The following is a 13,282-nucleotide window of genomic DNA, read 5'->3' on the forward strand; positions in this document are numbered from 1 at the left end:
TCACACATATGGAACCTTTTTGGGCCGTAACTCTTCTTGTTCTCAGACTACTTTTACGATGAATGAGAGGCAGAGGCTTACTCTCTTGGCCTTGGGGTCGAAGTAGAGCTGGCCATCCATCTGAATGATACGCATTTCATTACTCAAGTAGTGAACAGAAGAACTAAAGGTTAATAGTATGTAGACCGTGAATAAAGTTGTGAATATTATTAATTTGTCGTTCTTTTAGCTTTGTTCTTTGTAAATATTTGTGGAGTATTCAGTATTAATGCAAACGCTTTTCGAATTTCTGGTATTTTGTGTTGACGTCTATTTAACTAGAGCCAAGAGTTCATCATTTGTTGATGATTAATCATTCAATGTTTTAATGCCAACGGTTTCTAAATTTCAGTTTCTGACGTCTATTTCGGTTTGTGAATACATAGAGTTCATACTCGTTGATGATTAATCAATCAGTGTTTTTTTTACGTATGTTAGGCATGGATGGTCAATTCCCGCCTTTGGATACAAAATCACCATATATGGAGTCCTCCCTCGCTTCGTTCTGTCGGTCTAGTTATACTAACTAGATTAAAAATGCTCATGTAGTATCTCCATAAAAAGCTCAAGCTCAAAATAAGTTGGTTCTTTTTGTCCACTATTCCGTGAAATCCTAGGTCGGCACCGGTTGAGAGTGTGCGGTGTACGACGACTGTTCATCGGGTTTTTTTGTTGGCACTTTGACATGCCCTTGTGATCTAATTCATTCAAAAATAAATTCACATATCTACTCAAAGCCTTAAATGGAATGGAATACAGCCTTTTGTTAGGATTACAACAAAGTATACCGACATGATTCTAATTTACATAAACAACAACAACATAGTATAGCAAAAACATGGTTTATATAAATTAAATTAAACCCGAGGTGGAGTGTTAATGGGGTTTTATTGGTTCAAATAACAATCGATGATCTGGGACGAGCAATTAAACTAATAAATCAACCTGTTCATCATGAAACTCAAAAACAAGGAGAAGGATACAAGAATAAGGGAACTTCTTGTTGCTGCTGCGGCATTTCTGCGGCCAGATACGCAACATTTGCAGGTGTATAATGTTGTGTTGGTAGTATCAGATACGCATATTGAAGTAAGAGTAAATGATGCGCTCTTGCAAGCAAATTCGCAGGATTTACAAGACAAATATTTTCCGATAGGTACCTGCTGGTCGGCAGCACACAGTCCTGAGGAATCTATGCCATTGACATAGCTGCATTTAACCAAAAATGTACTTAAACTTCAAGTTTATGTAAAAATAAAGTTAAACAACCTCTCGGGTTTTCGATAAATAGTACTTACGCGTAGAGGTGTAAAACGTGTCGGCCCACGAAGTCACGTGCTTAGCGTGCTGCGTGCTGTGCCAGAGATTCAGACGTGCTGTGCTGTGCTAAATGGTGTGCCGTGCTGTGCTGTGCCAGAAAAATAAACGTGTTGTGCCGTGCTGGCTGTGCTAGCACACTTATTTTATGTTCTCCAAAATAAATATTTTTGAGATATTTTAGTTACTATATGTGTTATTATTAAAATAAATTAGCATAACGAAAATAAAATGTCATAAATTGACTAAAATAATGATTTTTTTGTGAAATATGCATCAAATGTGATGTATTGTGTAGTATTTTACGCATGACGTGGCGTGATTTCTTCGCGTGTTGTGCTGTGCTGTGCCGCGTGTTGTGCTATGCCGATGTGCCTATTTGTCAGGCACAACACAACACATTAAACAAACGTGATGTGTCCGTGCTGGACCGGTCACGTGCTGTGCTCAAATTTTAACGTGCTCTGTTGTGCCTTTAACGTGCTGGTCCGTCCCAATTTACACCTCTACTTACGCTGATCGGAGAACCATCAACACAACAAAGCAGAGCCAAAAACCAGTGAAGAACTTTTTGCCATTAACTCCTAAATATAGATTTGATTGATATAATTAGTGGTTTGATTTGTGAACATTCACGTTAGATTGTAAGTTATATTTATAGTGACAAACACCGATGTTTTTTGGTTAAATTACATTAATATCATTAAGAAAATTATAATTGACTAAGGTTATTTATAGGTGAACTTGTGTGTACACCGGGTATTAAAATCACTTCAACACCCACAACTGTCATACGTGTTTATTAATTAGGTGGCAATTGGTAAAACAAGATGGTCAAGCACACAAGCTTAATAATATAAAAAGATTGAAGATCGACATTATATACAAGGATTCTTCGTGGGCTTAGTTCAATCAGTAATCACTGTCAATGGCTGCCGGCATCTACCTTGTCCAAAGTGCATAATTTATTATTAGGCGTGTATTTCAGCAACGACGACATGCATAACCTTTGTTTTTGTACGCTAATGTCTTTAACATGTAATTTCTTTGTACCTTCCGCAACCTTATTTAATTCGTTGTTAAATATCTAACGACGATTTAGCATTCCTTACTTAGTGGTTGAGTATTTGACGCTGACTTTTTTCCTATATACGAGGAAAACATTAATTAAGATTACCTGAATTTTGAAAGATCAGCGTCCCGCCTCTTCAATTACAGGAACATTTCCGTTAGACATACTTTTAAAAATACGACGCCTATAGATGTTGCTGCACCGTGGCCAAAATACTGTATCCACTGCAAGTATAGGCGTTCCTAAATTGGTGGAAAATATGTGTTGCTAATATTTTAGAAACGCAAATATGTGTTTCAAGTATATAGACATTCCGACTTGGTTAAATCAAAAAGTTACTATTTACATGATATCCAAATGCACATGGTATTAATATTTTCTTATTTTGTTCAAACAACAACTGATGATCAGGCCGATTAAACTAGATAAACAACATGCTCAACATCAAACTCACAAACAAGGAAAAGGAAACGAAGTTGTTGTTTTTGTTGTTGCTGATGCATGTGCCACTTGTGTGGCCTAATATTTTTTAACGCAACCATTGCAAAAGTATGCTCGTGTTTTTAGAATCATGTATGTATTCTGAAGAAGATTTGCAAGCATCACGACAAATATCACAGGATGAAAAGTTTCTGGTTTCAACCTGCTGGTTGGCATAGCACAGTCCATAATCTCCTGGGAAACCTGTACCACTGACATATAATTGTATTCAACAGAAAATTCATCAAACTACAACTCTGTTTTAGATTTATTGATTTGCGGTGGTGAGACGCATTGAACGTACCCAACAGCGCGTGTGAAAGAAAGAAAGAAAAAAACTTCGGTAAGAAGTACTTACGCAGAATGAAGAACCACCAACACAACAAAGAAGAAGCTGCTGAAATCTAGAAAGTAACTTTTTTCCATGATGAAGAACTCCTATTTATTTGATGGATATAATTAGTAGTTTGATTTGATTCAAACTAGATGGTAAGCTATATTTATAAATAATGACAGGTACCATGATTATTTGGTTAAATTTATCAATTAAAAGTTATTATTTGACTAAGGTTGTTTATTGGTGAATTTGCATTATTATGTGCGCTTCTGAATTGCCTTAAAGATTATCAAATGGCGGTCTGTATAGAATCGTTGTTAAACTAAACAAAACTTGCTTGGTCGTCTACAAATTTGAGCTTATCTTGGGAGCCCCAACTTTTTATTATTAATTATTTAAGGCAAATGTTAACCTCTGCGTATATGCAAAGGTTAAGGAGCAGTTAATGCCCATCATTCGCTTTGGTGTTTGAGAAAATTTATGGCTAATTAACATTTTTATTTCTCTCTCTAAACATTTTTATTGCCCTTACATTTAATACATTTTGATTTTATTTCTCTGTCTAAATATTTGCTTTTATTATTTTTTCTTTTAAACATAAATTTTGTTTCAGTCTAAAGTTTCCATCCGTATCTTTTTGAACTGGTATTATAATTTATATTTCTTGATTTTTTTAGCTCTGTTAATTTCCTTTTGAAATTTTAAACCCTGTATACTCCGAAGTTTCCCCCTCCATTAGACGAACAATAAAAATGATTCGACATTCTCACGCTGTTTAAATCTCTGCTTTTAATCTCTACAATGGAGATTTTTACCAAAAAAAAAAACATCAAAGAGTTTTAAAATCGAATAGGAGAAAAGATTAAAACAAATAAAAATATGACAGTTAGATTTGTTTCTGGTTTTAAAATTCTAAATTTCACGTGAACCAACAAGATTATAAAAACGAAGAAGGAAGATAAAAAGTTAATCGTAGGATTTAGTAGAATGAAGGGTAGAAATGGAACCTGTTTATTTATGAAATCAAAAACGTGTTTTGTTAAAATTCCAATACAAACTCCACCGAACTCTATATAAGGTATAATTAATAATTAGGTCATATCCTATGCATGGGTGCATAGGATAACATGACCCATTATTTAATATTATTGTTCAACGATGAATGATATTGATGGCGCTTTCTACACCTTACTGTTCAGATAAGCAACATTTTAACATGGGTGTGTGAAGAACAGCGGCAATTCCTCCTCGAATTCCAAGCAAAAAAAAAAAGGGGGGGGGGGGGGGGGGGTCTTTCTAGGGGTTCTGTTAGCTGCTGCTTTGCCAGATATCAGATGTATGGAGTACCTTTTTGGGCTGTAAATTTGGATGCAAATCGTATTTTGGGTTGACATAAATGCAACTAGAGTTAAGGGTGAGCCACTTCATCATTGGTTGCTGATTGATCATTTAGTGTTTTTTCTCCCATGTACTAGGTATGGATGGTCAATTGCCCACCCTTGGATTACAGACTCTCAACTAATTTTTCAGTTTTACCAGCTCAATTTAGAAAGGAGAGGATCCGTTGACATGATAATTTTCTCATACCATCAAATGATAATGAGTTTAGAGGTTAGTTTAGTTATATATTCCTCTTACAAAACTTTACATTAATGCTAAAAATTAGCACATCCCGAAATAGCAAACCTCATAATCTATCAGTGTAAAAATCAACCATTAATTTTTTATGGTTGATTTTCAAAGTGATAGATAATGGTGTTATTTTGTTTCAGATTATGCTTACCGGCTGTCTGGCAGGTGCGGGGACAAATGATCGGCTTTGTTGCAGGCACTTGATAAGCCCTTGCAATGTAGTTCATACAAAAATAAATTAACACACTTTCAATCTACATAAAGCTTAAAATGGAATAGAAGTTTAGAATAACAACATAGTATACGTTTAAATAACAACATAGTATATCAACATGTTTTGAACCCGAAGTGCAGTGTCAATTGTTTTTTATTCGTTGAACCAACAAATGATGACCAAAGATTGCCAATTAAACTAGTTAATTAACCTGTTCACCATGAAACTCAAAAACAAGGAGAAGAAAAGGAATGGAAGGGACGTCGTTGTTGTTGCTGCGGCACTTTTGCTGATAGGTTTCAAATGATCTGGTAAGCAACATTTGCAGGCCAATGCACCTGTGTTGGTAGAATTAGTTATGCATATTGAAGTAAATGATGCGCTCCTGCAAGCAGCCTCACATGTAGCACAGGACGACATGCTTCCAATATCTACCTGCTGTTTGGCATCACACTGTCGAAAACCTTCTGGAGGATCTATGCCATTGACATAACTGCATTTAACAAAACTGTTATTAAACTTCAGCTCTACGGGGAAAAAACCCTAGGATTTTCGATAAGCAGTACTTACACGAATTGGAGAACCACCAACGTAACAAAGGCGACGCCAGAAACTAAAGAAGAACCTTTTTCCATGATCAACTCCTATTGATTTGATTGATATAGTTAGTTGTTTGATTTCAAAAGTTACATATTAGATGGTTGTAGTTGCAGGAAAACCTACAACCACACCCCAATGTATCTAAACAATAACCTAAGTAATCATAATGAATTCTTTTATTAATTATCAAGGTTTTAATTGGATACAAAGGATTACAATGACTTTACTTGCTCTCCAAATAAAATTTCTCACTCCTAGTTTCTTGTCTAACACACTAAAAGATCTTTCCCTCTATGTGATGACTTCTTTCCTTTATATAGGATTCCTTATAGTGGATGACAGTTAAGATACCCATTATTTTCGGAATCACTGTGCGTTACATTCGCTCATGTATACTCACTCATTCTCGCACAAACTATATTTCACATAGAACATCATACTTTACTCGTGACTTTGCTGACATTATCCAATACGTCACCTCAACTTTGCCATGTGCGATAGCTCTCGCTCATGTTAGATAATCTTCACTTCGCATACTTATTGATATATGCGATATTTCATTCCTACAATGGTAATTGAGCTATATTTATAGCGACAACTACTCATGATTTTATGGTCAAAACTTACACTGTCATTATCTTTTTTTAAAATATTTGTCGGCGAATTTTCTTTTTGCGTGTAGGCCACCATTGCCTCTTAGCTAAAACTCTGTGAGATATGCATATTTCAGAAATCTGACATACGACAGTTTTTTTTCTGCATTGAACAAGCCAGATGTTAAGGTTGCTGCAAATATAGCTTAATAAAGTATGCAAACTTAGAAATTTTCAGATCAATATGGTCAAGCACTCAAGCTTAACAATATAAAAAGATTGAAGACATGAATAAATCAACTAGCTATACAAAGATTATACAAGGATTTTATGGGCATAGTTCAATCTCTGTCAATATCTTCCGGTGTTTTTACCTTATCCAAAATTCTTTAGTCAATATTTCAGCATTGCCATATGCATAATCTTTGTTTTCGTACGCTAATGTCTTTAACCTGCCATACTTTCTTTGTATCTTCCGCAAGCCTACTTAATTCGTTGTTGAATGTTTCACGACGACTTATTAATATTCCTTCATCCTATGTTGAATATGTTACGGATATATATATTTTTGTTCCAAATGAGAAATATTAGAATTAAGTATTGCTTCAGATATCCCATTGCTAAGCTTGCTTTTGTTATACGTATAACAGGTATATATATATATATAATTTGACATATGGATTGCTTGAGATATTAGTACAAGATAGAACGAGTCTCTAAAGTGCACAAATATGTAACGAGTTAATCCTAGTGAATTCCAAATATGTAAAGCGTTAATCCTAGCAATTAGTGATTATTTTTGTACGTAACTCAGTTGAGACCACGTGAATAATGTTTTGATTAATTTTAATCTTTGCAAATTGAAATGGTACATGTTTTATTCGTAGAAGTTGGTGACTAATCTTTCAGTGTTTTTTTTTTTTTGCCAATGTGTTATAGACTGTTTACTGGCTTTATTAATTAGTGGCCAATGCCCACCTTAATACGCTTTAATACTCCTCTGTAATGTAATTCATACAAAATAACTTCACGTAAATTTTACTTTGAACCATAGAAAAATTAAAAATGATAAAAAGCCGCAAAACTATAAAAACTCTCATCTCTCACCTCTCAAAAAAAACTAGAGAAAAACCCATTAACTTCTTCTTCTTCTTTCTTTACTCAGATTTAGTCCTTAAGGGCTAGATCTGAGCAAAGCTTTCTTGTTTTTAGTTATTTTTGTTGTTTTCAATAATTTATTCGCTATTAGAGCGATTTTTATCTTCGCCATTTGGGCGATTTTATATACACTTTTATAGTGTTTCTTTCTAACGATTTGTTCATGTTTGGTTTTTTGATAAAAGTATATCGGCGATTCAGCAAGGGGGAAGATCAATTTCTTCTTCATCAGAAAAATAGATCTTGAGTTCGGGTTAGTTGCACATGAAGAATTTTTGAGCATATCACTCCTCTGTCATGGGAGCAACTCTTTTCTAAGAAGAAAAATCTATCAAAATGGTCGAATTATAGTTTCGTATACCATTCCTTCTCCAATCTCATAGTACAAGATTTGGGTACTATCGTGGTAGATCGCTCTTTCTCTTCGCGATTTATTTACGTTTTGTATCTTTCTTTGTATTTTTTTCATGTTATGATGTACTTTTTTTTTTTAAACCATCATGTAAACGTTTCTTATAGAATGAAATACTTGTGATTTGATGATAAAAAAAGAAGAAGAAAAAAAGTGGAAGTTAATCTCTGTTTAAGATGCCATAACGACATAGCATATCAGCATTTATTGGTTAGTTTTTCTTGTTTGGGGCTAGTTGGCATACATTAGCGACAGTGGTCATTGTCGTCAAAAAAAAAAAGAAAAAAAAAAGATTGGGCAATTTTCCGCCCCAACAAGAAATTACAACATAGTAGTATATCAACCTATGTTGTATTAGGCGCTATACGAGGCGAGGCACCAAACCCGATGCCTAAGGAAAAATTAGAAAATACAAACTTTGGTCACACTTTGGCGCCTTAGAGCGTCCACAGTGGTGCGAGCATAACTAAAGACCAAAGACTAAAAAAAAAGATCAAATTTGGGTTTAGTCCGTCCTGTGGCGTAGCGGGTGACGAGTAAATTTGGTCGCGCGTTGATATAAAGTCCGCTTCATCGTCCAGCGTAGATAAAGATTACGCCTGGCATGGGGCGTTGATAAAGATAACGCCTGGTATGGGGCGTTGATAAAGACAACGCCTGTATGGGGCGTGAACTATAGCAACGCCTGGTGTGTGGGACGGAGATTATACGTTCGCCCGGGTTCAAAAATTAAAAAAAAAAACAAAAAATGGGGCGTTGATAAAGACAACGCCCCAAGCAAAGTTTTCAAAACTTTTCAAATTTGGGTTCATGACTATATCAACGCCCCATTCAAATTTGGTGTCCGGTGTTGATTATACCAACGCCCCATCCAGGCGGACATTATACCAACGCCCCATGCCAGGCGTTGATTATACCAACGCCCCATGCAGGCGGACATTATACCAACGCCCTGCATCAGGCGTTAACTTTACGAACGCGCGGCTACAGGCGGACATTATACCAACGCCCGTCGGGTAGGCGGACATTATATAAACGCCCGACTATATTTGGATTTGGTCTTAATCGCCGACCAAATTTGGTCCGAGTTTTACTCTTTGATCAAATTTTGATCGATGGTCCGTCCCACTACGCCAGCCCACTCGACACCAAATTTGGGTTTAGTCGTCCACTGCAGTTGCTCTTAGGTGAGCGCCCAGGGCGGTTTTTACAACCTAGATATCAATATTTTTACTGGTGTTACAGACAGGTATGCAAGTCAGGAATTTGCAAAATGACTTAAACACGAGCTGTAGAACTTGTTTGGTAACCAGAGGCAGTAATCATACATAGGAGTCAGGAGGAAAGATTGTTTACTTTTCTTGCTTTTGCCATCATGATATTCAGTTCTGAAACTAAATTATTACTTTTAAACTTAATTAAGATCAATAAATTATCGAAACACCAGTAGTGTTGATGCTTTTTTATCTGTTCAAACAACAGTCGGTTATCAGGGCCGATTAAACTAGATAAACAACCCGATCAACACGAAACATGAAAACAAGGATAAGTAGAGAAAAGGAAGAGAAGTTGATGTTGCTGTTGTTCCTCCGACACTCGGCTGGCCTATCGGTTTCTTTGGTGCGCAACATCTACAAGGATGTGGTCCTGTGGTGTTAGAATTCAAGCACAATGAAGCAGTGTATGAACTCCTGCAACCAGCAAAGCACATCTCACATGACGTGAAGTTTCCTATATCTACTTGTCGTCTAGGATCACACTCTCCATAATCTCTTGGAGAACTTGCAGGTCCTTCACCACTGACATAACTGTATTCAACAAAAAAATGAGTAAAAACACTTAAATAAAAGAAGAAAGAAGTACAGTAGCTCATTATTTTCTGGAGCAAACTAGGAAAATGAGAAAGAAAACCAGAGATAAAAACTATGGGATTTTCGATAAGCAGTACTTACGTGGTTTGTAGAACCACCAACACAACAAAGCAGAAGCTACCGAAAACTGAAGGAGAACTTTTTGCCATGATGAAATTCTATTGCTTTTATTGATTTGATTAATATAATTTGTGGTTTGATTTGTGAAGATTCATGTTAGATGGTAAGCTACATTTATAGCGACAAATACCGATATATTTTTGGTTAAATTTAAAAAACGGTCGCGCTTGGCGCATCGCTAGTTGCTCGCTTATTACCCGCATGCTGAGGTGGTCCAGTGACCTGTTCTAGTGATCTGGTTTTATTTCTATCATTTTCCTAAATTTAATCACCATTAATTTATTTCTTAAAATTGACTATCGTTATTTATCGGTTGATTTGCTTTATTGCGTGTACGTCTCAATTACTGTGAGATATGCTTTTATATTTCAGAAATTTGACTCATGCCCGTCGGGTTGTTTTCCTGGTCGTACAAGCCAAAACAATCTCTTTGGACAGATTCCAGGTACACCAGGTATTAGAATCCCTTCAACACCCATAGTTACAATATGGAATTATTAATTAGGTAGCAATTGAAGAATACATATCAATAATGTGAAAGCATACTTAGAAATTTTCAGATCAAATGGTCAAGTACTCGAGCTTAAATTCGTGGAAAATAACTTCACCTAAATTTTTCTGTCAACTATAGAAAAGAAAGCCTACATGGAATGGATGGAAGTCAAATCGTTGGTTAGGATAACAACTAATATATCAGCAGTTTTGATGGTATAAGCACCCATGGTGAGTTGTGGAAGTCAGAGATTGGAATAATAGATATAGTCACATATAAAAGCGCTAATTGAAGTGATTCCAATATATTGTCACATCTTCGATATATATATGTTGCAAAAGAAAAAACATTGTCGCGATAATTCTCAAGGGCAGCTAAAAAACATAACTTACTGCTGCGAAATGAAACAGTTGCCATAAAAATGTAATAACAATACGGAAAGAGTGTGGCAAAAACAATTGATGATAAGGGAAAGCCATACCGAAGTAGTAAGTCGACCTTTTGAACATGAAGTTGCATTTTGGATCGCACGTCTCAATGTTTACCCAGAAAATTCTACAAAGTGGAGCATAACTAAGCTTGAAACATACTAGAAGTTTGACATTTTCGGCCATTTTCTTTTAAGTTGTTTGTTTTCTGGATAAGCAGGCCATGCTTTGGATTTGAGCCATGTTAGTCTGGAAATCACCTGTATCTGCTTAATTAGTTCTCCAAGTCTGATGCTATTGTCCGTCTTAGCCACTGTCTAACTTACCATCTAAGTAATATCATCCACATGTATGAAGTCCCAAGTTATGAAGATTCTTGGGCTCTTTTGAATGTCAAATCTAAAAGTTAATAGAATTTTGAGTGATGCATATATAGGGTGCAGTGATAAATAGCATTTTTGGTTTGTTTTTCTTTGATCGATCTGTGTAAATCAAAATGCAGAAGATTTTTGAATCTTGGAGGTGTTATTAGTTTGAACGATTTTATCACTCAACTAAAGAAACATTTACATTTTTTTTTTTTTGATCTGATCGATAGATCAGTAAATGTGATAAAAGGGTGCTCCCCGCTCCAAACGGTGCGCTATAGATTCCCCTTGCATGAGTGTTGTAGATTGTCTTGCGCAGGAGTTGCTCGTCGGCTTTGTTACCTTCAGTTGTTCCTTTGAAAACATCTTCGTTGTACAATTCACTCCATACGCAAATAAATTTTCTTCTAATCTAAGCAACTGAAGAGAAAAGGGAAGGAAGTTGTGGATGTTCTGTTGTTGCTATATATGACACTTTGTGTTGCTATATATGACACTTTGTGTGGTGTGGCCTTCCATTAATTCTGTAAATTTCATATGCAACATGTGCAGACATATGCTCCTTTATTGACAGAATCATATGTGCACAAAGGCTTAGTAAAAATGTTAGCGCAAGCAGCAATACACTGATCACAGGACGTCATTGGAACGTTGTCTCTCACGCCAATACACGATCCATAATCATAATAATCCCCATTCGCACCTGCACTACCTCCTCCAGTACCACGGGCGTAACTGCACATATATGCAATTATAAGAAATATTAAAGAAAATTCAAAATTTCAATTATATGAAGGTTACATTTTGGTTTTCGTTGTGCCCGTAAAGAAAGATGAACCAAATATCAAGCACTGAAACCAAAGTTGTACATACCGCTGTTGTTTCTCTTCTTCTATAAAGTTACCATTGTCAAAGAAAGCATCACTAATGAACTCTGCTTTATTTTTGTTCGATTCATATGTCCCCTTCTTCAAAAATCTTCTCGATAACCTTCACAGATCACCAGTCAATGATTAATAAAAAGAAAAATAAAACATATGATCAAAACCCCTTCTTGAGTCGACTTATATGGAAGTAAAAAGCTTAATTAGAATGGTACATACTGTTTTCTGTATTTTTGTATAAAGCTACCGATATCATAGAATTCATCACCACCATTATTAACCTTAACAAATTCTGGTTTGATTTTCCTCAATCCATATGGCGTCCTCCTAAATAAGCTTCACAAATCAGCATCCAAAATTGTGTTAAATGTAACGATATGTAAACCTATCTAGAAATGTAGCATTACTACATGAGAAGAAACATTTACCATATGCCCGCAAGCTATTAAATATAAGAAAGCTATAAGCGGTGGATGTTGTTTGGATTAGTAGTACTTACCCGGATTGGATAACCACCAGCATAACACAGAGTAAACCAACAACTACAACAGAACTTTTTTCCATGATTGATTGATTTGATATGAATAGGTTGGTTTGATTTGTGAAGCCGGTACTTATTATTTATGACGATTGAAAACATACTAATATACCAATTTGCTTTTATTTCGATTGTTTAGTTCCGGTAATAGCATGCACGTATGGGGTGCTTACTCAAAGGAGTCACCAAGTAGCATCATATTTAAGCTTAAAATCAACTTGGTCGTTTACGAGTTTGAGTTTACCCAAAGTATCTGTACAGGTATTTTATTCTCTTGGATCAATTTGTTGCTCCTGTGATACCCGGCCGGGCCAATAGGATAAATATCTGTCGCATCATCATACATGCATACACGAACTACATAAAATATCATCCATCTCCCCGGCGATGTGCAAAGTCCAAACCTGATAACTCCCACATCATGCGCCTATTGCAATAATTTAGTTGTCATATAATTTTTTTTTATTTGTTGGTGGTTGGTACTTAGTCGTACAGTAAACTGGGTCGGCCGGCATTTGTCAAACATATGATGTGGCAATTATGCATTTTTCAATAAACACCTAGAATATCTCATGGGTAAAAATTACGTCAAATTCCGGTATGTAAAGTCAGAATATCTGAAAAGGAAGAACAACTTGGACCCTCCCACTGTCGCATTGTTTTGATTTAAGTCTGGTTGATTCTAAGAAATGACATTGGCTTGTGTTGAGAAGTCAGGACTAAGGG

The 13,282-nt window shown here is 35.8% G+C and overlaps 1 protein-coding gene across 1 annotated transcript; it reads right to left on the reverse strand.

Annotated features, from left to right (window-relative positions):
* Positions 1–9,235: 9,235 nt before the first annotated feature.
* Positions 9,236–9,960, reverse strand: LOC113339593. The gene is made up of 2 exons (XM_026584835.1): positions 9,807–9,960; positions 9,236–9,662 (listed from the first exon to the last, which is right to left on the reverse strand). The coding sequence occupies exons 1-2, from the start codon at positions 9,872–9,874 to the stop codon at positions 9,359–9,361; spliced, it is 372 nt and encodes a 123-aa protein (XP_026440620.1). The 5' UTR covers positions 9,875–9,960; the 3' UTR covers positions 9,236–9,358.
* Between the last annotated feature and the right edge of the window lie 3,322 nt (positions 9,961–13,282).

This window comes from Papaver somniferum, chromosome 1 (assembly GCF_003573695.1).
Source record: "Papaver somniferum cultivar HN1 chromosome 1, ASM357369v1, whole genome shotgun sequence".
NCBI lineage: Eukaryota > Viridiplantae > Streptophyta > Magnoliopsida > Ranunculales > Papaveraceae > Papaver > Papaver somniferum.